This window comes from Sus scrofa, chromosome 5 (genome assembly GCF_054392235.1).
Source record: "Sus scrofa isolate SSC_HxYL_T2T_F1_AM1 chromosome 5, Sscrofa_HxYL_maternal_Yorkshire_Landrace_v2.0, whole genome shotgun sequence".
Classification (NCBI taxonomy): domain Eukaryota; kingdom Metazoa; phylum Chordata; class Mammalia; order Artiodactyla; family Suidae; genus Sus; species Sus scrofa.
Genome location: NC_139387.1, coordinates 14,911,345 through 14,938,613, shown reverse-complemented (window position 1 = coordinate 14,938,613; position 27,269 = coordinate 14,911,345). Strand labels below are relative to the sequence as shown.

The following is a 27,269-nucleotide window of genomic DNA, read 5'->3' as shown; positions in this document are numbered from 1 at the left end:
TCCGGGAGGAGAGGATTTGCTAAACAAATCTGCACTTCACCTATGCAGGCAGCCTGCGGGAGCCGCTTGCCATGTACATTGTTTTTAAAGACAATTTGCTCTGTAAATTAAATGCTGCCATTCTTGTTGAATGTTGACTTTTGCATGTGAATTGTTGGCACACAGATGGATGCTGCTAATTACAAACGGGTTCCTTCGGTTCATGAAGTCAGCTCCTTAGAAAGTGTGCATGGAAGCGCATTGATAAGCCATGTTGTTGGCAGCAGAAGGTAATAAAATTGCCTTCATTTCTGATCTGACTGTAATTTAGACTGGCTTGCTCTGTGGTCTAAATCAATACAGCCGTGCTCTCTCTGTGTACATAGGGAGCTGTTTCTTCATATTCAAAGGTTACCCTGCCAGTGCAGATTCCAGACACCGCAATTTTTCTAGCAAAGACAAGATGGAGAGAGTTTGTTCCCAGCCATCCCTGCTCTTCTTGAATCGGGCTGTTCAGGGTTTGAGAGCAGAGCCCCTGGCCATGGGCCAACAATAATAATAGCCAATGATAATAATAGCAGCAACTGATGCTGTTAAGCTAGGAAACTATGAAAAAAATCTACATTAGTTAGTTCCAATGTCACTGTCATTATCCCCAAAGACATGGGAACAGAGGCACAAAGGGGACAAACAACTTATCAAGAGCAACCTCACCTGTGAGCTGACGGCTTGAAATTGAATCCAGTTTTCGAGGCAGAGCTTTCACCACTAGACCTGACTCCCTGTCTTGGGGCATGGGGGAGCCCAGGTGTTTCTACCTGATGCAGGTGGCATGAGCGCCCCCCTCTGTAAGGTCAGGATGTTGGTCAGGTCTGAGGCTCTGCCGTTTGCTCTGTAGGATGCATTGCAGATGCTCTTCTCAAAGCGAAATGGAAGACGTGAAAATTCACAAAGGTCACCAGGTATTTCACCAGCCCCTAGACAGCAGACTGCCCCTGCCCGTTGAGCCCTCTCCCTGATCTGCCCTTGCGTCCATCCTCAGGGCATCATATTAAAACCCATCAGTGGTGATGTCCAGAGCACGTTTTTCTGTCCAGCCTGTTATGACTTGGGATGAAAATACATCCACTATTTCCAGACCAACTACTATGTGCCACATGCTGTAAATACATGAAAGGTATTATTATTCCCATTTTATAGAAAAGAAAACTAAGACTTGGCAGTATAAATGTTTTGCCCCAAACCACACAGCTCGTACATGACAGAGTCACAATTCAAACCCAGTTTTTTCTTTTTCTTTTTTCCTTTTTACAGCTGCTCCTGCAGTATATGGACAGTCCCAGGCTAGGGGTTGAATCAGAGCTGTAGCTGCAACCTCTGCCACAGCCACAGCCACAGCAACACTGGATCCCTAACCCACTGAGTGAGACCAGGGATCGAACCCACATCCTCACTGAGGCTATGTCAGATTCTTAACCTGCTGAGCCACGACCAGAACTCATCTTTTGCTACTTTACTGTGCGGTGTCCCATTCAGCTTTGCATTCTAAGCACTTAACACATCGCTCATAGCTTGGGAAATATCTACTGGATGTCATATGAATAAATGAGTGACCCACAGTTGAACTAGTCTGTGAAACAAAAGCTGAAGAAAATGCTACCAGTAAGGGGAAGTTGTAATAAAACTCTTGTCAAATATTAAATTCTCTATTGCACTGAATTTTGAACTCCGAAAACTATTACTGAGCCTCTGTATGTCAAATTATTTAAATGTGAAGCTGAACAGAAGACCATAGAGGTCCCCAAACTGACACGGGCTGGTGATTCTTAACTGTGGGTGCTAGGAAATTTGCAAGGTGATGCGCTGAACTTAGAGTCTGGCGGGCAGACCAGGTCTCATTACCTGACCCAGGTCAGGGGTAAGTCTGTGGGAAGCGGGTCCACCTGCCTCCAGCATTGAGGCCATGGGGAAAGCAGAGGCCCTGACTCTTCTCACTTTTGAACCAACTTGATTCTTATTTGGTCCCATCAATCCCATCTTTGTGTCCTCTGAGATCATGATGCAGCTCTTCTGCCCAATGTCCCAGCCTTGCCCCCAAGCTCCCAATTAAACTGGCATTAAACAGTCATTAATTAGAGTAATTGCCTTCTGTTGTTTAATAGGAAAAAAAGTGAGGGCTTTGTAGAAAAATGCCTTCCGTTTTTCTTTTCACACTAAACTGGGAACTTAGTGTTCTCAGTAAGTCCATCACAACGGGGCCATTAATTTGCAAGTATGCATAGAAAGTGTGTTTGGACTGTCTCTCTTCTATGTCACCAGAAAGAAAAACAGCCCCAAACAGAATTCCTGTTGTGGCTCAGCGGTGATGAACCCGACTAGCATCCCTGAGGATGCAGGTTCGATCCCTGGCCTCATTCAGTGGGTTAAGGACCCAGTGTTGCTGTGAGCTGTGGCGTAGGTCACAGATGCGGCTTGGATCTGGTATTGCTGTGGCTGTGGTGTAAGCTGGCAGCTGCAGCTCCCCTTCAACCTCTAGCCCCGAACCTCCAAATGCCACAGGTGCAGCCCTAAAAAGAGAAATAATAATAATAATAAAATAATGTAGCAGATGTTTATTTTAAAAAGAAAAGGAAAGAAAAGCAGCCCTTATTGCTTGGGTAAGTATGGGGGGGTGTCTATTGAATGCAAATGGACTCATTTCAGAAGGTCCTGCTGCCTCCAGAATGCACCTCTGACCCTTTCAGGTGGTAAAGTGGCCATCAACCTCTTGGCATTTCGTAAACACTCCACTTCGCCAAAGGGCCTTTGCACATCCTGTTCCTTCTGCCTAGAAAGCTTTTCCCTTGATATTTACAGAGCTCTTCCTGACTTCATTTAGGCCTCTGCTCAAATGTCACCTCCTCAGAGAGGTCCTCCTGTGACAGCCCCACTCACTTAACCCTCCCCCACCACTCCTCGCTATACGCACTTCCTGCTTTAATTTTTTCATGGCACTTCGCACCACCTGACATACTCTTTCTTTATTGTCTGTCCACCCCACCAAGATTGTAAACGTCACAAGAGCCACCACTTTTTTTAAAAATATCACCACTTAAACCCCCCATACCTGGAACAATGTCCAACACACAGTAGGATTCAGTACATATTTGATGCATGAATGGTAACTTCCCTGCTGGACCCAGAGCTCAGTCTTCTGTTCTCCATCCCTGTTCCTCCAGCTCTGCCTCTCCTCTAAAACAAATCTCCTCTCATTACTTGATACCAATGACCTGGGTTATATGTGGCCTTTTCTTTCTTTCTTGTTCTAGGGGAAGAGGTTCAGTGAGGTGAGTTCAACCACAGTTTATGATGCTGGAGAGGGCCTTAATTTCCCCATCTGTGCTGTGTGGCCTAGAGCAAGTGCCTTGATCACTCTGATCCCCAGTTTTACCATCTGTGAAAAGAGGGTGATGATACCTCGTGCCCCCGGGGTTGTGGGAAGTTTTGAAAAGATACTGTCGTGGTAGCAGACCATAGATGAAATGAAGAGCGAGGAAAGAACTGAAGGTGCTGTCACAGCACAGGTTTCTGCAAAAGGAGCCTCCCATTGGAATGTGTGGCCCTTTATCCCAGGGGGATCACACGGGCGTGCAGGAAGTCAGCTTAGCGGAAGCTGCCCTGATAGCCAGGGTCAGGCAGGTTAGGGCAGCGTTTCCCAAAGAGGAAGCATGGAAGATGATGGGAAGCGATACACAAACACTGTCTATTTTTAATTGCTCTGAATGTTTATGGATCCTATAAAAAATAATGGCTTTCCTTTCATGGCATTGTTATGAAGTTTCCTTTTAAAATGAATTTATTGTGTGAAAGAATGAGCCAATTTAACACACACAAAAAAAATGTTAAGGAAGTAAATTATACCTGCCACACACAGATAGGTGAAAATTCATGATGGTGACTCAAATGGCTGCCATTTGGGAAAGCTGGTTATTATTAAGTCGATTCTTGAGTAGGTTCCCAGAACCAAACTCGGGGCAGCTGGTGACAGTGGCTTTGTGGTTTGGGGTCCATGAAGCTGACAGGTGAATCATCAGATGGCACATGCATAGAGTAGGATTAGAAGTGGAGCTAGGAATGGCAGACTCCCTGTGCCTGTGCCAGTTCCATCTCCTATGGTCAGCCCTCATCCGAAGCCTCCCTTAGGCTTCCGATCTGGAGACTGGGATCGTACCCATGATGAGAGTGGTGATGATAGTGAAGATAGAAAGGACGGTGATGAAAACAACGACAGTGGGCACGATGATGGCAATGATGGCAAGACGACGATGGTGGTGGTGGTCGTGATGGTGGAACTGCTGGTGATGATGGAATTGATGGTGATGCTCACAAAGATGATGCTGGTAGAGATGACGGTGGTCATGATGATGGCAGTGATGGCAAGACGATGATGGTGGTGGTCGTGATGGTGGAACTGCTGGTGATGATGGAATTGATGGTGATGCTCACAAAGATGATGCTGGTAGAGATGACGGTGGTGGTCACGATGATGAAACAGACGAGGACAATGAAGTTGATCCAAAGAAAAAGAAAGAGGGCGGAATATTTATTAAACACTCACAATGGGTCAGACCCTATTCCAAATGTTTTAAGTGATTTATAGGATTGTTTCATTTAATATGGAATTCAGTGCTATTATTACATTTTTCAAACGAAGAAACCAGCGCTAATTACTTTACTTATTTATTTATTTTTGCCATTTCTAGGGCCGTGCACGTGGCATATGGAGGTTCCCAGGCTAGGGGTCGAATTGGAGTTGTAGCCGCAGCAACGCCAGATCCGAGCCAAGTCTGTGACCTACACCACAGCTCATGGCAACGCCGGATCCTTAACCCACTGAGCAGGGCCAGGGATCAAACCTGCAACCTCATGGTTCCTAGCTGGATTCGATAACCACTGAACCACGATGGGAACTCCGTCCAATGCTAATTACTTTATATGTGTTATCAATTTAATCCACACAACAAAATTCACAAAGGTCATAGTCATTCCCGTATACAGAGGAGAAGCAAACTCACCCAAGGTCATGCAGCTAGTCAGTGTCAGGCTGAAGAGTCAGACTCAGCCAGTCTGACTCCAGGGAGCTTGTCCCTAACCACTATACTACACTGCTCCTCCAGGAACAGGACAATGAATGAGTCGTGGTCTCTGCCTGTGAACTTCAGTGGGGGAAGCAGATGTGTGACCTGTTAAAACATGTCTGAGTTAAACAAGTATCGTGTTAGACTTTACTAGCAGGTATTGTGGGTGTACAAAAAGGGAGATTGATTCTGACTAGGGGCATCTTGGAGGGCTCCATGGAAGAAGTGGCATTTGATCACAGCCTTGAAGGTCTTCAGGAGGTGAGAGGATGAAGGGGAGGGCACCATCAGGTGCTAAAACAACAAAAACAAAAGCAGGGAACCTGGAAGTACAGGGCAAGCTGAAGGATACTCTGAAGAGATGATTGGCTCAACCAAGACCAAAGCCTTCCCAAGATCTCGGGGAATTGGAGGGGTGGTACAGGAGCCCGAAACATGGACCCTCTGCTCTTTTCCACTCTCTTCTGATTTTTCTTATCTTGAGCTTATGAGTGCTTTCAAGAAAGACCGATGGAAAGATGAGTGTACCCTAACCTGACCCTAGATGGAAGGTACAAGAAAATAAAGCCCACCTCGGTAAGCTTATTATTCTGATAATACCACGTAGCACATGCTGTAATCCAAAATTCGGAAAGGACAGAAAACTTGGACGGGAATGTTACCCACAATCCCACTAGACAGAGAAATCCTTGGTCAACATTTTGCTATTTTTTTTTCTGGTGTTTACTCCGCGCATCTTTTTTTAATAACATAATCCTAATCACGTTGTGTGCAGTTTTGAATTTCACTTTCTTTTCCACTTACCCTTTTAACACAAAGAGTTTTTTCATTTATTGCAGCTCTGGGTAAACATTTTTAGTAACTGCCCAAGTTTATTCTTTTAGCACATACCAGAGTTTATTTAACCATGCTCTGATTTTCAGACGTTTGTTTCTTTGTCACATTTTGGCTCCTGTAAATGAGGTTTGAGTGAAAATCCTTGTGCGTGAAGATTTTGCTGTACTTTGGATTCTGTATTAGGACAGAGTCCCAGAAATGGAATTACCGAATCAAGGGTAAGGACTGTTCCCAAACACCTTGGCCGCATGATGCTAAATTGTCCCATCGTGGACCTGAAGCTGGCCACAGCTGCAGCAGTCTGTCTCTGAAAGAAGGACTCAGGTCAGGGTAGGGTGACAAGCACAGGCATTAGAGTCCAACAGGCCAGGTTGAGAATCTTGTATCTGCCTTGTAACCTTAAGCCTCGATTTCCTTCTCTGTAAAACAGAATTTCTCAACCTGGGCATTATTGACGTTTGGGCTAAATTCTTTATTGTGGGGGCTGCTCTATACATTGTAGGATGTTTTGCAGCATCTCTAACCATTAGATGCAGTAGCAGCCCCCCAGATGTGACACCAGAAATGTTCCCAGATATTGCCCCTGGGAGGTAAAAGTCACCCTGGTTGCAGATCTGCTGTGAAGCTGAAAAAATATAAGGCAAATACTATAGAGCCTTGGGAAGATTAGAAACAGTGCACGGGAGGTGCTTTTTCACAGTGCCTGGTACAAAGTAGGTGCTCGGTGAATGGCAGCTGGGACTGCTATTCACACGGAACCGTGGTTCTTCACGTTCTCCATCTGCAGGTGGTCTTGGGATCTTCCCTGCCCACCTACCTCTAAAAGAGAATTTCCTTCTTTGATTCTTTTTTGAGTTTCTCGCATATATTTTCCTGCTGTGGGAAATGGGGAGAAGGAGGATCAGGCTCAAGGTGAGACTTGGTAAGAGGCAGAGGGGTGTCAGGAAGCAATACCCTCTCCCCTGCTATCTGTTAAACCTCTGCATTGCTGTCCAGATATTAAGCTTAATGGGTTGTAATCTGGTCAGGTCATCTTGATGAGGTCTTAGGACTTTGGCAACATGAAAGTTTCCTTTCCTCAGACAACCCCGAACAGAAATAGTGACCACCTGGAATCCTGTTTCAAGAAGGATTTTAAGGCTGCATCTATGCTCAGTGGATAAGAGCTCTGTGGTTGATTAAGCATGTCTGCTGTGGACGTGGAAGGAAAAGGGAAATATTTGCCATTTCTGCCTTTAGCTGAAACCTCATCTCTATAGTCTGACTCCCACAAGTGAAGTGAATAGTCCTCTTGCCAATCTTCTTTTGAGGAAGTGGCCCATCCCTCAGACAGGAAATAACCTAAAAGGCAGGCTTTGGGCCTTCGGAGGAGAAGCTCCTGCCTCTTACTGAGCTTTACTTTCTTGCATTTGGATTTTAGGTACAGTGTCCTGTTAAAATGTACAGCTGGATGGCAGAGAACTGGCTCTGCAGGCCTAGTTTCATCTGGGCAATGAGGGATTGGGAATGGGGGAGACAGTCCCCTGCCCCACCAGGGCTAGAATGGGGGGTTAAATTCCAGTAGGAGTTGATGTTTCAGTCAGAAGTCTGAAGGCAGAATTCCTTCCTCTTTGGGGTCCTCTATCTTTTCTCCTCAGGCCTTCCTTCAACTGATTGGATGAGGCCCACCCACATTATGGAGGGTAATCTGCTTTACTCAAAATCGACTGATCTTTGTTTATTTTGTTTTGTTTTGTTTTTTGCTTTTTAGGGCCACACCCACAGCATATGGAAGTTCCCAGGCTAGGGGTTGAATTGGAACTACAGCCACTGGCCTTTACCATAGCCACAGCAACACCAGATCTGAGCTGTATCTGTGACCTACACCACAGCTCGTGGCAATGTTGGATCCTTAACCCACTGAGCGAGGCCAGGGATCAGACCCGCATCCTCATGGTTACTAGTTGGATTCGTTTCCACTGTGCTACAACGGGAACTCCAAAATCTACTGATTTAAATGTTAATCACGTCTATAAAAGAGCTTCACAGCACCGTCTAGACTAGCATTTGACCAGCCAGCTGGGCACTAAAGCTTAGCCCAGTTAATGTATAAAATTAACCATCACAGATACCTTAGATGAGTGTCTCCCCAGGTGTGCAGCATCTCCCCTGTGCATGAGATGATTTCAAGTGGGACGGGGCAGAGTCTTAAATAGCATTGGTCATGGAGTGATTCTTTTAAGTTCCGGTTTAATTTTAATTGCTTAAAGAAGGAAGGCTCCACTTGATATGAGCCCCTAACAATTCTCTCACTTGTTATTTATAACAAAAGAAAGCCAGACCAAAATTCAGCCATAAATTAATTACACCATTTTTTTTCATCTAATTAACTTTTACGATGACCTTTTGTTTATGGCAAATGATACTGATTTTCCATTTATGGAATGGAAATAAAGTTTCCTTTTTATTTATTTATTTTTTGTCTTTTTGCCTTTTCTAGGGCTGCTCCGAGGCATATGGAGGTTCCCAGGCTAGGGGTCTAATCGGAGCTGTAGCCACCACCCTATACCACAGCCACGGCAACACCAGATCCAAGCCACATCTGTGACCTACACCACAACTCCCAGCAACACTGGATCCTTAACCCACTGAGCGAGGCCAGGGATCGAACCTGCAACCTCATGGTTCCTAGTCGGATTCGTTAACCACTGCGACGGGAACTCCCAATGTTTCCTTTTTAGATACATGGACTTTAAAAAACAGAGTGAGTCCATTGAAAATTAAGTGAATAATAGTACAGGTGGTGCTTGGGACGGAGCCACACTCATGAAGTTTCACTTACAAACAATCCAAGTTTGGGAAACACTATCTTAGCCAAGAAAAGACTGGGCTTTGGGTCCACCCAGCCTCGCAGAGAAAGAGCTTCCCTCCAAGGCCACCTGGGAGCACACAGGTTTTGTGATTAAGGAGAAGCCTGCTTTCTCTGTGAGAAAACACAAGACCGGAGTGTTCTCAGGGTTTGCCAATGCTGAGTAAAACATGCCTCTCAAGGAGCATGTTTGTTTATATTTTTTTAATTTTTATTTTTTATTTTTTAAATTACTCAGTGACTTTTCTTACATTTATTGTTGTACAACAATCATCACAACCAAATTTTATAGCATTTCCTCAAGGTGCATGTTTAAGTGCAAGGATTCTGTATATACACACTCCTGTATAAAATAAATGATTAATGAGAACCTACCGTATGGCACAGGAAAATCTACTCAATAGCTGGTAATAACCTATCTGGGAAAAAATAACAGATGCATTTATATGTATGACAGATTCCCTTTGCTGTACACCTGAAACAAATCCAACATTGTTGGTCAACTACACTCCAATAAAATTTAATGAAAAAACAGAAAATAAAGCTGCCATAAATAAATAAAATCTGAACACCAGAACAATTTACCCAATAACAAAATACGATCAACTCAATATCCTCCTGATTATATGATTGTGTTCAATAAACGTTTTTGAATGAAAAATGACTGAATAAATGAACAAAAAGTTTTTTTAAAAAAGGCATGGATTCTCGATCCAGAGTGCCCGGGTTCAAAACCTGGCTCTGCCACTCATGGCTCTGCAGCCTTGAGAAATTACTTAATCTCTTTGGCCTTCTTTTTCCTCATCTATAAAATGGGTTTATAAAGTTGCCTACTTCATAGGTTGTTGTGAAAATTAAATGAATTAAAGTACTCGGAAATGTGCTATTACATCGTAAGTGTCACTTGGGACTGGGTTGCTGTTGCTGGGAACAATTGACAAAGAAAAAGAATATTGTGACACCACGCACCAAATGCCGTAACAAAGGAAGTACAGTGTGATATTAGACACAGAGGAGTTGGGGAGAGATTCCAGGATGGTTTTGTGGAGACATTAATGTATAAGCTGATACCTGGAGGATCTGTAGGAATTAGCCTGGAGAAGAGGAGAGAGAGAGAATGTTCTGGAGAGAGGGAACGGTATATGCACGGGCTCAGAGTCAAGAGATGATAAAGTCTGTTCTTGTGGCCACAAGGAAGACAGTACTGGTTACAGCAGAGGATGTGATAGAGGGTGTGTCCCAAGGTGAGGGAGGCTGGAAGCCAGGGGCTTGCTGTGCCTCGTTGGGAACAATGGGTTCCAGAAGAGCAGGACTGGAATTATCTTAGTAGCCCCCTCAGTGGTTGAAGCAGCACCCCAAATCTGGTAAGGCCTTGACCGTTGCAGCACCCCAAACCTGGTAAGGCCTTGACCGTTGGGTGATGAATGAACAGATGCTTTCCTCTCTGCTCGAGGTGTGGCCTGGAGGTCCCATGGGAGCACTCCACTGAGTGAGAGAGAATGAGAGAATCCCAGAGTCAGAATCTCTGCAGAGATCTCCGGGCACATCTCTGCGAGTCTTGGCTGCCTGAAGGATCTGAAATCAAATCTTACTTCTGTCCACAGGTGACCTGGTGTCCCGAGCAATGCATCACCTGCAGCCCCTCAACGCCAAGCACCATGGCAACGGCACCCCCCTGCACCACAAGCAGGGGGCGCTCTACTGGGAGCCGGAGGCCCTGTACACCCTCTGCTATTTCATGCACTGCCCACAGATGGAATGGGAAAATCCCAACGTGGAGCCCTCCAAAGTCAACCTCCAGGTGGAAAGGTAAGTCTCGTCTTGGCTTTGGTTGGCCAAAGAGAGAAGCTCCCTTCTGGCCAATACCACCTTGTGATGAGTGGGTACCACCTCCAGGGTGGTGCCGGAGTTGGGGAGGGGAGGGATACTGGAGGTCAGAACTGCCCAGTTTCCGGAAGCTCATAGGAGGTGTCTAGATAGGAACCGTGTGCCCTGCTGGGGCATATCTGAGACCTGGATGAGATATTTGAAATGGATTTTCATAGGGCTTGTCCAGTGGGGGGTAAAGCAGCCTGGCTCAGAAGGGTGGGTCTGCACATTCGGAGAGAGAAGGGTCTCTGCCACGCGGGGGTCTTCCTTGCAAAGGCAGCTTTGGCGGATGCCAGCTCTTTGGGTGGGAGATGTCTTATCTTCATTTCATCCTGGCTGCCCTGGGGACTCCAGGCGGAAACCAGAACACCTGCTCAGCAAGAAATGGCCTCTTGGGTCTCGGGTGGGCGGGAGACAGCACAGCTGTTCCAGTGAAGCAGAATCCTCCTGGCAGGGAAGGAAAGGAGGGTTTCCAGGAAGAGGAAACTCCCTCTGACCCCAGCTTGTGCTGCTCGTCTGTCCACCTCCCTGAGCCTCAGCCTCCTCATCTGTCAACCAGCAGCTGCACTAAGTGGTTGCCAGGCTCCCCTCCTACCTGGAAAACCCCAAGATTCCCAGTGTGTCACCATTCAGGCCCTTCCTCCCATTTAACTACTGCAGAAGTGACCCTGTTTATCAAGAGCAGTTAAAAGAGCAGGCTCTGTGATCCAGACTGCTGGGTTCAAATCCAGGCTCTTCCAGTTGAAAGCCAGGGTGTCTTGGGATAGTGCCTTTAACCTCTCTGGGCCTCAGTTTCTTCAACCACAAAACAGGGCTACTAAGAATACATCCTTCGTTAGGGCTGTTTGAAGATCGAACACATTGAACCGTGTCCTGCATGCAGTAAGTGCTCAATAAGTGTCCCCTCGTGTTACTGTTGTTGTAGATCTTATCCACACACAGCTGAACAACTCCCAGTTTGGGCTCAGTGCCCTTTTCTTTTCTCTGTTCAATGGTTCCAAGTGGTTTTGAAATGCTCATTCGAGGCCATGTTTCTGCCAGGATGGATTGAGCTTAATTGGGCTCCTAAACCATGTCTCTTGGCTTTCAGTTAAGAGGATGGAGCGTGGGTGAGACAGAAGTTGCCTCTTTTTTTTTCCCCCAAGAATCCCAAGTGAGCATCAATATTTCATTCCAGTCTGGAACTAACTTAATCAGAGGATGACATCATCTGCTCTCCAGGCCAAATCTGTGGGCACCCTGTGCCTATATTTTCATGTGCCAGACATGCCCAAAGTGGAGAGGTGGCAACATGCCCGTGGTCCCTGGGCAGAAAACCACCTCAGTCAGACACACCAAAACTTCGCTTTCTGTGCGTAAGAATCGTGATGGCTGACAGGACGGAAACCATTGGCCTGGGCCTTTAAAGATACCTGGTTCTTCAGCCCCCACTCCATCCCCATAGCCTGTACAACAGGGCAGTTTCTCTGACTCACGTTCTTCATATACTCTTCAATGCTTGCCTCTACATAGCTGACCCCCTCTCCATCACACACACACGTCTATCTATTGCCTGTGAGCTTTGTGAAGGCACAGAACACATCCCTTTGGTTATCACTTCACACCTAATGCCATGCTCAACATCTGGTCTTTATCACAAAGGCAATAAATATTTGTAAAATGAGGCGTTCCCACTGCGGCACCGCGGGTTAAGGATCTAGCATTGCCACAGCTGTGGTATAGTTCCCAGCTGCAGCTCAGATTTGATCCCTGGCCCAGGACCTTCATGTGCCAGGGGTGCAGCCAAGTAAAAAAAAAAAAAAAAAAAAAAAAAGTGTAGAATGAAAGCGTGGACAGATCCATTGATCCAGCTGCCTATGAACCCTTTCCATCGGGCGTGCTCACAACCACCTCGAAACGAAAGCCAGCATCTTTCTCCCCAAATCGGCAGTTCCTCCTTTCTCTCCAGCCTCCAAGAATGGCATCACCGTCAACCCAGAAAACTGGGACTCCCCCCACACTCCTTCTTCTCCCTCCCTCTTTCCTGCAGCCAGCTGCTCAGTCAGCAGATCTCACTGATTCGCCGTCTGTGCATCCCCCATTTCTCTATGCTTTCCTCCCCAGATCACTGCCTCTGCATGGTTCAAGCCCTCACTCCCTCTTACTGCCATTACTGCATTTGATTCCTAAATGGCCTCCTTAGATATAAGGCTTAATATTCTCTGAGCAGCTCCATCCTCATGGCCACTAGACTGAAACGTCTAAAATACAAATCTCATCCTATGACACACTCCCTGACCCCCACTCAACACAGTTGCATGCTTCCCATTACATTTTCTGCTATGCAGTTTCCATCTTCCCTTCTGGAATCGATTTCAGAATTCAGAGTGTCATTGAAGTGGCTGTAAGTCTAAGGAGACCGTCTAAGGATTCCAAACCTTCTGAGATAAGTTTTAAAGAGGCATGAGCCACAAAGGAGAAGAGAGTAAAAGAACGTGTCCCAGAATTTGTCAGGAGTCCATTATCTCAGTCTTTTCATGCCTTCTTGATTGAATTTTCAGGAGACAACATAAAACAGAAAGAAATTGGCTTTTTTTTTTTTTTTTTTTTTTTTTTTTTGAATTCTGATCATTTTGGTCCTCTGGAAAGAGTACAGATTTGGGAGTCAGATCAAACTTTGGGCTGTATCCCGGCTCTGCTGTTTCTGGTTCTGAGACCTTGAACAAGTCATTTCACCCGTTGAAACTCTTCAACTGTAAAATGAAAACAAGACCAGCCATCTGGGATTGGGTGTAAGCAATTGTAGACATCCAGTGCCATAGCTGGCACAAAGGGAGCTCCCCTTATCTCCCAAAAAGTAGCTGCTTCTTTTTCTTTTTCTTTGTTTGCATCTAAAATGCTATTATCTTTGTCCCTGAAGCTTGCGAGTGTGATTCCTTCTAGATGAAAAGCTCTTTCTTTCCCTTCTGTGATAGAACAGGTGTTGGTGATTATTAGCATCTGAAAGCACACAAAAGGGCTTCAGAGGAGCCAGGGCTCTGTTTTCAGTCAAGTGTTCACAGCAGCTTGGAACCCAAATTTACAAACAAAACATTTCCGGTGGGAAGTAGGATTTTAATTTGGACCTGTTTTCTCTCTCTCTGTCTGTCCCCTATTCTCCCCTAAATCAAACAGCATTTCCTCCACTCTGTATCTCTGTGCTGGCAAAGTCAAGCAAGGCCGAGGTACTTAGGAGGTTTTCCATAGACTGCAAGTTCTTCGGGAACAGGCGCTCAGGATTATGTACTTTTGTCCAAGCCAAGCAAAAAGCCTGGGACATATTTGTTGACTGAAACACGGGTTGTTTTGTACCTCAAACCATCCCTGCTTGTCAGAAGAGCCTTTCTTGGCTGGAATATTTGGAACGAGGCCTCCGTAGAACCATTTCACTCTTTCATGTGGGCACAGCTTTCCAGCTGCTACATTTGTTTTGGATAGCTTCATTTTTCATTGTGGGGTTTTTGAAGAAGCTCAGTGCCAGTATGAAATTTCTGTAGTTTAAGTTGTTCCAGAACTTTGGCTACTAATTTTTGAGCTTCTGAAATCTTTCAGGTCCCCCAGATACTAAAAAAAAAAAAAAACCACCTCTGATAAATTTTGTAAGATTATGATTAGGCTCTATTTATTTCCCAAATAGTAATGATAAATGTAAAGCCTTCATTTTAAGAGCAGGGGCCACGTAAGGCTATTGCTTTTTAATAGAATTATCTTAAATCTATGACAAGATTTTCCTGCCCTATGTCATTACTAGAAATATTGGTGATTTTTCCTAGATGTGTTTGGCTGTGAATGATTTCAGTGTTTGTTAGCACAACATTTTCAAAGAATAGGATAAATAGGACTATTTTGTTGCCTGGAGTCACTGGTCGTGCCTGAGAGAAACAGTAATCAGATTCACCTAGAAGACTAGACCATTAGGTAGTTCTGTCCTCCCAGAGTCTCATGGAAAACAAGCCAGAATTTACACCTGGGCAGTGGCAGCTATTGTCCCTTTCGTAAGCAGAGCTGTGCAAATAGAGGCGGCCAAGTGCCTACCAGGGAAATCTCAGCTACAGACATGAGTATACAATCCCCAATCCCCAACGAGACGAGGACAACTAAATGCGAGAAACAGAACAGTCTTAACAAACAGAAGAATTTACACTTGAGGAAATAGAGTTAATGAAGCAACTATAACAGACGTTAGAAGCTAATGGTCCCCAAATACATCTTCCCCCAAAAAACCCTACTAAATCTCACCCCAGCCCATCAATACGTGACAAGTGATATCCAAATATTAGCACACTCCAGTGGACATACCCAGAGTTAATGCAAAATTTCTGGCATTCTAGTTATAACTTTTCCCTATTCTTTCCTGCGAAGGAATGTATATCAGAGCCCAAATGAGCAGAGGGATCCTTGATACCTACAGCACACTACCAGGAGGAATGGTTAGTTGCAAAATTTGAGCTCGCTTAAAGCAGAAAGAAAGCCTCTGGCAGGCCCCGTATAGGCAGAGGGTTAACAAATCCTTCTCCCCACTACATGAGAATTTGACCTTGGGTTAATTCTCTGGCTCTGTTCCCCTGGAAACCTGATAAAAATTGCAACATCAACTGTGTTACTAAGCAACATTGCTTATGATCAAAATGACCCCATATTGGTAAATTAGATCTGGCCTTGTAATAGTGTAAACACTGGGTAAATATCCAGAGCTTTGGGCTTCCTTGAACTCATTGGCAGTATCCCTTGCAGAGAACCTGTTTCTATGGCGTTTTTACAAGAGACATTGGGGTTTATAAAGCAGGGCAGTCCCCATAACCACCCAAATGAACCTCATCTCCTTGCACCTGAGTTGGGCAGAAGATAACTCCAGGACAACTGGGTGCCACCAAAAGAAGCATCTGATGATGTCCTGCAGGGCAAGTGTAGCCTAGGAGAGTCCCATGTGTCTAAATGTTTAGTAGCACTTAAGATTTCCCGCAGATATTGAAGCTAGAAAAACAGGCTTCAAAGCCATACAATGTGGCACAGTGCCCAGGTTGCATCCCAGGGCTGCTCTGGCCAAGACCTCACAGCCACAGACACTGGAACTCACGCTACTGATGCTGGGCACTGAACACTCCCAGCAGGACCTCTGTCACCATTATTCCTTAAAGCAGAATGTATCTGCCACCACCCCTGTCATGGTCCACTTATGTCACACCACTTGCTTCCAAATCAGTGGAGGCTGGGTGTCTGGGAAGGTGAATTTCTACACCTTGTTGAACCATGGGCTAATAATATAGGAAATTCTCCACAGAGGTCATCACACTAGGGTCATCAGTGGCTATGGGCATCCAAAAAAAGTTAAGTTGACCAATGCCCACTATACTCGCCTACACGACTTTTCTTGTTTTGTTTTGTTTGTTTGTTTTTTGTAAATAACACGCAAGTGAATCATTTGCACAGTTCAGCACTTTTGACCAATATGAGCCACACAGCTCATAACTGATTGGCATCCACGCCACAGTTAATACTCCCCAACATGAGGACTCCTTGGGTTGACACACTAGGAACCTCAACAACAAGAAGGAGGAGACAGGAGGGCTGTTTGTTCCTAGCATCCTAAGCTGGGATGAATGCCTTTTCCCCCAGAAAGAATTGCTACTTTCTCCTCTTCCTAAGGGTGGTGGTCACATCGGGCACAAAAGTCCCCTCAAATGTCCATCCAGTGCTAGTGGGTCCCAGAGAAATTCGGAGTCAGTGGATGAATGGGAACATGTCAGAGTGGGAGAACCACACATTAGACCTGTTTTCTGCAGGGCCATGTGGGCTTTTGTGGGCTAGCCTGGAATTCCAACCATTATATACATGGTTCTAATGAAAAAAAAAAATGCATCTTGAAGTCTAAATAATTAACTTAAGAAACAAAATTTTAAAGCATGATCTATTTGTGACATGAGCATTGCTACAATTTATTTCATCTGGCCAGGATGAAAGCAACTCTAATCCCAGTATTTTTCAAACGGTAGGTTACAGCCCATTAATGGGCCATTAAATCAATGCAATGTAGAGATTGGCCAACTATACCCATAGGCCAAGCCTGGCCCACTGCCTGTTTTGATAAAGTTATATTGGAACGCAGCATACCCACTTGTTTACATATTATTTATGGCTGCTTTTGCACTTGTGGTTAGTTGTTACAGAGACCAAGTGGCCCACAAGGCCGAAAATACTATTTAGCCCTTTTCTTGAAAAAGTAGCTAACTCTAGATGCTATGGGGTGTAACCTGCATTTTTAAAAAATTAAGTAGAATTGAATAAAAAAATATCAGTGTAGGGAGTACCCATTGTGGCTCAGTGGAAACTAACCTGACTGGTATCTGTAAGGACAGGGGTTTGATCCCTGGCCCCACTCAATGGGTTAAGTGTTGCCGTGAGCTGTGGTGTAGGTCACAGATGCAGCTCCGATCTGGCATTGCTGTGGCTGTGGCATAGGCAGCAGCTGCAGGTCCAATTCAACCCCTGGCCTGGGAACCTCCATATGCAATACATGCAGCCTGTCCTTATTTCACTGTGGATAGGCTATGGTTTAAAGAAGTAATAATATTGGGAAACCTCATCCCTAACCTCTAGAATCGTTTTATAATCTACATGAATGTTTACAGGATATAAAACTAATACACTTATTAAATAAAATATGGTAAGTACTCGAAAACAATAAACTTTTAATCACCCATAGTCTCCACATCCAGGAATAAGCCCTGAGACCATATGGGATATTTCCTTCCAATCTTAGTTTTCTGTGTATATTCAAAAGTTTTTTGGTTGCTTCACAAAATAAGGACCCTATAGCGCATGCAGTTTTGCTGATTTATTTCATCGAATGGCCTTCAAAAGCATGATTGTTCTATGGACTGTTCCATCAGTAGTCACAGAATTTAAAGTCAAGAGAGGGAGTTCCCTGGTGGTCTAATGGTCAGGACTTGGCGATTTCACTCCTACAGCCTGGCTTCAATCCCTGGTCTGGGAACTGAGATTCTGCATCATGCCATGGGCAGCAGTGGCAAAAAAATTAAACCTTTCAATTTTTTTAAAAAAAGGCAAGGGAGAGCTGGGAACAGGCATGTCAAACATGCTTCATGTTGAAGGTGATAAAACTGAGACCTGAAGGGATGAATAGACTTGACTGGAGTCATAAGCACATTTTCAGTAGATTTACAAGGCAGTGCCTCAGTGCCTTGGCACATGCTTTGCCCTCTTCCTGGACCACCGCCTCCCCTCTGCTTCAGCATCTCATGACGCCCATCAGTTCATCCCTCGAGACTCATTTTAGGCATCACATCCTCCAAGAACCCTTCCCTACCACCTCAATCTGCACTGAACGTCCAGAGCCTTGCTCGATGGCTAGTATATAGTAAGTGCTCAATAAATGTTTGCAGAACTGATTCCGAAACCTATGTGTTCTGGCTCCAAAGAGCCGTGTTGCCAGTGTCAACTCCAGCAGCCCCCAGATTGGCACTGGCTCTTCTGCCCACATGCTCCAGGCCTCAGTTTCCTTAGCTGTACACAAAAAATAATTATTCCTACTTCGTGGAGCTCTTTTGATGACTAATGAACTAACTTACCTAAGTGCCACACATAGTCACTGCCAGCAGGTGATCCATGAATGGCAGGGATTATTATTTTCTTCCTTAAGCCAGTTTGATCTCTTCTTCGATATTATAAGAGATTTGGATCCACACTTAGCATGTGGCAGGTCCCACTCTACATACTTTATGTGTATTGACTGATTCAGTATTCACAGTAACCCATGAGGCAGGAGCTAGCCTCCCCTCTCCCCATTTCACAGATAAGGAAACCAAGGTACAGTAAAGTTGAGCAAGCTGCACATTTGGGCAGGTCTGGGAGTATCAAAAACATCAAATAAATGCTAGCTGGCTCGAGGAAAGGAAGCTAGACGCTAAGGGAACAGAGTGCATACCGTGGGGGCAGGAAGATGAGAGAACAGAAAGAGGGACCTTGTTATGAAGAGGTATTGGATGCAGCAACAAATTAGACGGCGAAGACAGTGGCGAGACCTGCCAGAGTGTCAGGGCTTTAGCTACAAGCAGTGAGGAGCTAGAAGTGATTCTGAGAAGGGAGGTGAGGAGACCAGAACTGTGTCTGACACCTCAGGAGCCCTCCCCTGACAGAGGCATAACGATGCCTAAAGGACGGTAATGAACGCTGGATAAGCACCTGCTGTGTGCCATGCGCCATGTCCGCTACTTTACCTAGAGTTGAATTTAACCCTTCTACTCAGCCTGTGGGGCAGAAATGCTTTCACCTACAGATGAGATGATTAAGTCTAGTTGCTGCTAGTGGGAAAATTGCTATTTGGAAGTTTTTTAGGTCATGCTAAGGACCTTCATGGCACATTAGTTATATCTCTGGATATGTTTATTCTGAGGCCAGAATGCCTGAGTTAATATCCTGTTTCTAACACGTATGAGCTCTGTGACCTTGAAGAAGTTTCTTAACCACTCTGAGCCTCAGTTTTCTTATCTGAAAAATGGGAGCTGTCCTAGAAGCTGCTTCAGAGGGCTGTTGTGAAGCTAGTATCTGTGAATAGGTAGGAGGCACTTAAAATGCAGCACCTGTCAGGCTCCTTATAGATAATGGCCATTATTAATCTCATTGTCATGGTGCTTATAACCTAGATGCATACTACAGCAGGGCTTCTCAAGTGTTAAAGTGCATTTGAATCCCCTGGGATCTCATTAAAATGCACATCCTATTCCTTTGGTCTGGGGTGGGGCCTGAAATGCTTCGTTTCTAACAAGGTCCCAGGTGGTGCTGAAGCTGCTGGTCCACCGAGCCCACTGTGAATAACAAGATGTTGTCGTTTGGGGGTGTTTGTCATTCATTTCCCCAACCCCCATTTTAATTTACCTAAGGGCGAGAAACAAGCCTTTTTGGTGATGTTTGTCTCTCTGGGAGACCTTAAGCACATGACAGGCGCCTAATACATGTTTCCGAGGCTTTGGGGTCTGGGTCGAGCCTTGCAGGGCCTCCATGCCCTTACCCCGTAAGATGCTGGATCCCTCCGCAATCCGCTGAAATGAAGAGATTCCAGAGGTCAGTTGCGGGCAGCCTGCAGAACTCTCAGGCTTTGCAGCCGCGGCAAAGGGGAAGCGCTGAGCCTCCAAAGATAATGATCATCTTCCACCTAACAAGGTGGCCGGCGCCTCTAAAGAGGCTCAGGGTTAGCAAATTAGCCACAAGCATGCAGGAGAAAGGTGAGGCAAGATTTGACAGGTGTGCTCCCTAGGGAGAGGCATCAGGGCAGGTCCTAAACCACACCAGCGCCAGGGCTGTGAAACACCTCCAGCTCCAAGGGCTTGTCAAACAACTAACACTCGGTTGCCCGGGAGGTCTCCCCCACCCCCCACCCCCCCCACCCCCCCCACCCCCACCACCCCAGCACCCAGCCAAGGGGGGAGCAGTTGCTCCCAACCACATGTAACAAGCTCAGGGGCTCAAGTTTGAAAAACAACCCCCTCTCCCAACAGGCAAGGTTCATGTGATTACATGTGTGCACTACACCTGGTCATTTCAACATCCGGGTCTTTTCTGAATCCCCGTTACCTGGCTGTCACAGCAGTCTGGTCTTGTCTGACACCAACTTCTCTTTATTTTATGGGAAAAGAAAGGAAAACCTTTCCTCCGTGACACAAAGACAAAGGAACTACCTTTGCCTGGTCCAGTACAGGAACCACCAGCCACGGGAAGCTGTTGAAATTTAAATGAATTTAAATGAAATGAAGCCAGAGCTTCACTTCCTGAGTACAGCTGGCGCCTTTGCAAATGCTCCATGGCTAAGATGCAGCTAGTGGTTCCTCTGTTGGATACTGTAGGGTGAGGCGTTTTCTAACATCAGGGCAACTTCCGTCAGATGTCACTGGACAGAGACGCGATGCAGGCAGTGTCTCCTTCTTAGGAAGAAGAGTCCACGGTAATCAGCACTCCCGAAGCAGTAACGTACGAAGTGTGGAGACGGGGGACCAGATCACCTGCTGAAGCATTTTTCCTTTTTCCGTGTTTTGATTCTCTTAGAGCTGAGTTCTGCTTTTTTAAAGTAGCCATCGTCATCATTATCACCACCACCAAATTGTACCAAGTATTTATGACACGCCAGGTCTTAATAAGTGCATTAGCCACTGGGTCCTCAGAAGAATCCTACGAGTGTAGTAGCACCATCTTATACTATTGCTCTCTCTCTCTTCTTCTGAGGCTCTTCAGGCTCAGAGAGGTTGTGTGACTTGCCTGGGTCACACAGCTAGTGGGGGGAAGAGCTTGGATGCAAAGATAGGAGGCTCGGTCCAGCGTTTACTCTGTCAACCGGGTGCCGTGCCACAGGGATGAGAAAGCTGTTGGCCGTAAGAGGGTGGGCACAGGAGACCCTGCAAAGGATAAAAGGCTGAAAATCCCCCTGGAGGGACATTCCTGTTTTAATAGGGTTCCTCCACCTCTTCCCTTTTCCTTCTAGTATTTTCCCTGGACTAGGCCTTAATAAGTATCATGAATATAAATAGTATCATGAGAATCAAATCACTTCATCTGATGAGATAACCATTTAAAACCTTCAGAAACATGTTAACCTCCTGAAATTGCTGCTTATGTAGATATAGAACCTACCTCTTAAATCTTTTTTCTTTTTTTAAGTCTTTTTAGGGCCGCACCCGAGGCACATGGAGGTTCCCAGGCTAGGGGTTGAATCGGAGCTGTAGCTACCGGCCTACACCACAGCCACAGCAATGCCAGATCCGAGCCGCATCTGAGACCTACACCACAGCTCAAGGCTACGCCAGATCCCCAACCCACCGAGCAAGGATCAAACCTGCATCCTCATGGATGCTAGTCAGAATCGTTTCCACTGAGCCACGATGGGAACTCCCTACCTCTTAAATCGTTATCAGTGGAGTTCCCATTGTGGCTCAGCAAGTTAAGAGCTCAAGATAGTGCCCGTGAGAATGCGGGTTTGATCCCTCGTCTCAAACTCAGGGCTAAGGATCCAGCGTTACTGCAAACGGGTGTAGATTGTGGATGCAGCTCGGATTGCTGTGGCTGTGGCGTAGGCCTGCAGCTGCAGCTCCAATTGGACCCCTAGCCTGGGAACTTCCATATATTGCAGGTGCGGTTATTAAAAAAAAAAAAAAAATTACTTCAGTGCTACTTGAGCTTTTCAGTTTTTATGGTACTTCTTGATATTGTTAATTACTTGTTTTATTTACTCTTGGACTTTTTATGCAGTTGTTCATGCTTCATTTGTTCTTTGCACAAGCCTCAAGGGCCTGTTCTAAGCATAATAACGATAAGAGCTCCTGTTCATCAGATCCTTATGTGGGCCGGGCACCAGTAAATTCACTTTACATGAATTAACTCATGTATGCCTCATAGTGACACTGAGAGGGAGGTATGGTTACTGTCACCCCCGGGTTATAGATGGGGAAAGTGAGGCAGAGAGGATCAACAACCCGCCCAAGTTCACAGGGCTCAGCAGTGGCCCCTTGCTGGAGGGCTGGGGGGATGGGGACCTCTCAGAACTCCTGCCCTGAGCAGCTTATTTATCATCAAAGAAGGAAAGTGCCAGAAGTCAGAAGGGAGGTACAGATAAATTGCTGAGGGGACTTAGGGAAGGCAGAGTTTGAGTCAGACTTTGAGGGATGGATGAGGTCTTAGAGTTCCCTGGTGGCCTAGCAGTTCAGGATCCAGCAATGCTACTGCTGTGGCACGGGTTCGATCCCTGGCCCAGAACTTCCACATGCCATGGGCTTGGCCAAAAAAAAAAAAAAGATGGCTAAGGTCAGGTGTTCTAGGTAGGAGAAGCTGCAGGCAAAGGCTCTGAGGGAAGCAGGTACCGTAGACCAGCTGTGTTAGATGAGCTGCCAGGCTGAGCTTCAGCTGGTTTGCAGAAGTGCAGATGTTTCGCCAGTTGTTACACTGCTGACATACTTCTCCACGGGTCGGTGAAAAGCTGCTGCCCCACATGTCCGCCCTACCCCTCTGGCCGCCGTGTCCTGCCATCCAGCAGCAGCCGCTGGGCGGCTGGCCCCGCAGAGGGTCCTGTCTGCCTCAAGCCCCTAGGAGTTAGGTGGTGCTGGGCCTCCCCCACAGTCAAGGATTTAGAAAATGCTCTCTGAGTTGAAAATCTATAGGAGAAAACTACCTCCTGCAGGTGGTGACGGGCCTCTGTTCCTTCAGCAGTGGGATTAGGGTAGAGGTTTGGACAAAGCGAGAAGCGTGAGCAAAATGCAAATGCTTCCAAGACTCAGCTGGATCCTCACTTCTGTGGAAGCTTTTCACCCCCTGCCCACAGCCCCCGTGAAGGCCTCTGTGAATAAGCAGAACAACCCTTGAGTGCCAGCGTGAGCCAGCCCCTGTGATGAGCTATGCAGGTTCCCCCACTTAAATGTCCCAGTCACCCTCTGAGATACTGTTCTATGCCCATTTTACATATGAGGAGAATGAGGCTTAGAGAAGTCCAAGGACAGAGCCAAGGTCACACAGCTAAGCTAGTCTGTGGCTGGGCCAGAGGCTGAGCCCAAGCACTGTGATTCCAGAGCCTGTGTCCTCTTGACCCATCCTGTGTGGCCCTGATCATCGCTCTGGCATCATTTGCTTCCAAATGTCTGTGTTCGCTGCCAGGCTCTGAGCTCCTCGCTGGCAGGCCTTGGGCTTTGATCATCTCTTGGTCTCTCTGGCAGCTAGCCAGGCCTGGCACAGAGTGCCCAGGGATCTAAAGATCAATCTGAGGGCATGGCAGCAGGAGGACGGAGCAGGGGTGACGTAGCGACCAGTTGGCAGGTTCCTGCAAAGGTCCCAAGAGAGGTGACAAGTGCCTGGCTTGACAGAGTGCCCCCTCTTTGTCCTCTGGGGAGAGACAGCAGCAGTGGCCTCCTTTCTTTGCTAGATGGTCCTGAAAGTTACATCAGCCTCCTTGGATTTTTTGGTTCTTTCTCATCTGCTTAGAACTGGCAGGCCTTTGCCTGCCCTGTGTCGGGGGCCTCCAGCTCTGCATGTGAATGTCCTGAACGGGAAAAACATGTTTAAAGAATATTGGCAAAAATTAGCCCTTGAAGCTGCCTAGTGCAAACTGAAAGCTGGCCCTGGACGACAAGGGCTGGGGGTGGCCCGAGTGCTGGGAGCCAAAAGTCCTGCGGAGGGAGAGAGAGAAAGAAAGGCAGACAGAGAGAGAGAGAGAGAGAGAGAGAGAGAGAGAGAGAGAGAGAGAGAGAGGAAGAACATTCTCTGGGTCCAGCCTGCTTTCACACCATCTGCCCCTGTGTCAGATTTGTCCTCTTTTCTTAGCCTTTCAGAAATAGTGATATTGACAGCTGCCAGCACATAGCTAGGGTTCACAAGTTATGGAAAATAACCCAGGCAGTAAATCTGGTCATTTGCCCTGAGCCACACAGCATCGGGGCTGCCTTTTCATTCCTCAAAGTCTGACTTCCCAGACGAAGCCTGCACCTGTCTCCATGTGTCCCAGTCCACAGTTCCCTAGTTTCACTGATTTAATCACATTCTTCCCTTCATCCATTTTGCTGTCCTCATGGACTGCTATGTTTACAACTACAAACAGGTGCCATAACTACACATTTTTATGTGATCATATCTTTTTACTGAAAAGGTATATACACTCATTTTGCGGGGGGGGGGGGGGGCCGCACCTGCAGCATGTGGAAGTTCCTGGGCCAGGGATCGAACCCATGCCTCACTTGTGACCTGCGCCACAGCTGCAGTGATGCCAGATCCTTAACCCACGACACCACACAGGAACTTCCTATGCTCATTTTTTTTTTTAATTTTAGAAAATACAGAAAAATGTAAGAAAGAAAATTAAAATTATCTACAATTCCACTACCCAGAGGTAGCCAACATGATTATTCAGTATATTTTCTTATCTTTCTTTTTAAAGACAAATTGGGCTTTTTAAAATAGTTGTCCTGTGTATATATATCTTTTTTTATTTCGCTTACTGGAGTGCCATAAGCATTATCCTGGCATGACTGCACAACATTCATAAACATCATTTTTAATGACTGCAAAATATTCCATCTTGTGAAGGCGCCATAATTTGCCTAATGGTTCCCAGTTTGCTGGTCATTTGGGTTGTTTCCAGGGTGTGAATTGCTGTTCTTTTAAAACTGCCCACAGTGGCATGACTAAAACACCAAAGCAGAGGAAAGGGATAATCAAAAGAGTAGTCTGTCTGGAGCAGAGCAACAGAGGGGTTAATTGATGAGGCCTCTGATGGCCCATGTGAGGAAGAAATTGCAAAAGAAGGAGAGCCTTGGGACATGGGCTTCCCCAGCCGGATCCTGTGCTGCTGCTTTTTCTAGGAAGAAAGGCCTTGTGGGAAACATCAGGAGTGGCACCACCCAGCCTGCAGGGTTTTCCGCTGCAATCAGGATCAGAATCTCCTGGAGTGAGCGCTTCACAGTTTCCTGGGGGCCTTCTACACGTGCAGTCTCCCTGGATTCTGGAAGTAGGAAGACCAGTCAGGGTTGCTTTTTACAACTTAAGAGACTGACTTGAGAAAAGCTGTGAGATTTGCCCCAAGCTGTGCAGTGAGGGGTCAAATTGAAAGACTGCTCTTGGAGTTCCCGACGTGGCTCAGCGGTTAAGGAATCGGACTGGCATCCATGAGGATGCAGGTGCGATCCCTGGTCTTGCTCAGCAGGTTAAGGATCTGGCGTGGCTGTGGCTGTGGCGTAGGCCGGTGGCTACAGCTCTGATTTGACCCCTAGCCTGGGAACCTCCATATGCTGCGGGTGGGGCCCTAAAAAGCAAAAAAAAAGAAAAAAGAAAAAAAGAGAAAGGCTGCTCTAGGGATCCCTGGAAATCCCCTTCCCCCCTCCTTCCCGCATCGCTTCTAGAATAGAGAAGACTATTCTGGCATCCTCAGAAAGCAAGTTTTGAGCTGGTACTGTGTACCGAGTTCATTGCAAGAGCTGAGGAAGTCACGATTCCAGGAATCGTTTGTTTGTTTGAAGGTCGTATTTGTTTATAATTCTCGATTTGAAGGGTTTGCTCTGTTTTTAGGTTTTCCCTGTGGATAAGAGACATTGCCCAGGAAAGCGTTCTCAGTTCTTCCAAATTGGCATGAGGAATTCTGTCAAGATGTAGCAGATCAGGTTCAGGCCTGCCCAGGTTTAGGCAGGGGTGTGCTGGCAAAAGAAGGTGCATCTTTTCCCAGGCATTGTTCTCACTGGAAAGTTCAAACGCCAAGGTTGAATCTAGCCCTGCTGGCGGCCCTTTGTCACACTGCTCTCTACAAGTTCCTTACACAGAACCCCACCCCTCAGAGGCTGTTCCTCAGTCCCTTATGGCAAGAGGGTATGGAAGGAACATTTTGGGGGGCTGGGAGAAAGAAACCCTAAATAGGCAAAACCAAGGACCACCGACTCTGACTGAGTGCAGATTCCACTGCTTCCAGAATCCTCCCCCAGAGCCCCTGTCTCTCTTCAGACCCCAGAGCCCTTTACAGAAACATCCCACAAGGCACTTCCCGTGGTCAGCCTTGCATCGTGGCTGTCCGCCCTGCCTTCCTTCACGGCCACTTCATGCTCCAATCCACCAATCAGAAGTCACGATCTAACTAGTTTGCAAGGATAATTAAGGACAAACAGACATGGCAGTCTGCCCTGGGAAACTGGGGATGTGTGGCCCGAGCTCCCTTGCTGGGTTGAACACCAGGGTCCAGGTTTTAAATCCTTGCACCTTCCACAAAACTCAGCATGGACCCTTGCTCCAAAGAGATAGCTGGTAAATAGGGAACCAGTTAAGGGATGGGCTGGCCTGCCCCATGAATGGCCCTGCCTTGCATGGGCAATGGGAAATGATGCATTTCTCATCTCCCAGGTTCACCTGCACAGTGGCTCCCATCCGTTTATCCCTTTAGCTCCTCCAATCCCCACAGAGTCCCGAGCTTGCTCTGCATTTCCTCGTCGGATTTCTCTGCCTGGATTCTTCTTCTGAGCCCTTCTCTCTCCGCCTTCCAGGCTCAGGATGGCATATCTTAACATACGGTTACCCTTTTCAGCTCCAGATGATTCTGAGGCATCCTTCCATAAGACTGTGTACCTTCCTTTATCGGAAGGCTTTTCAAATAAGCTCCTTTTCTCATGTTTTTCGCATTAGCTCATGAATTTATAGAGGGCTGGGATCCCTGCAGTATCACCAAGTGTAGAAGCTGGTACATAGCAGGTGCTCATTGTATTTATTCATCCATTCAATAGATTTATAGCACACCTGTTCTATGCCAGGCAAAATACCTGTCTTCATGGAGCTTAAATTCAGTGTGTGTGGGGGGAAACAGATGAGGAACAAATGCATAAATATTCAAATATCAGCACAGGTAAGTGACATAAAGAGAAATAAAGCTGGGTATTTGAACCAGGTGCAAGTGATGAGAGGTGCTATGTTAGCTAGAATGGTCAGGGGAGGTTTCTCTAAGGAAATAGAGTTTGAACAGAGAAATAAAGGAAGTGAGCCAGTAAGCCATGTGGGTTACTCAGTGGGTTAAGGATCCGGCGTTGCCGTGAGCTGTGGTGTAGGTGGCAGATGCGGCTCGGATCCCGCGTTTCTATGGT

The 27,269-nt window shown here is 46.4% G+C and overlaps 1 protein-coding gene across 4 annotated transcripts in view; it reads left to right on the top strand.

Annotated features, from left to right (window-relative positions):
- The window catches only part of ABTB3 (ankyrin repeat and BTB domain containing 3), a 315,516-nt gene that overhangs the window by 194,804 nt on the left and 93,443 nt on the right, over positions 1-27,269 (top strand). For all 4 annotated transcript variants that reach the window (XM_013988219.3, XM_003126078.7, XM_021091555.2 and 1 more), the window contains exon 3: positions 10,386-10,590. In XM_013988219.3, coding sequence (XP_013843673.2) covers positions 10,386-10,590 — 205 coding nt within the window. The remainder of the gene's footprint in view (positions 1-10,385; positions 10,591-27,269) is intronic.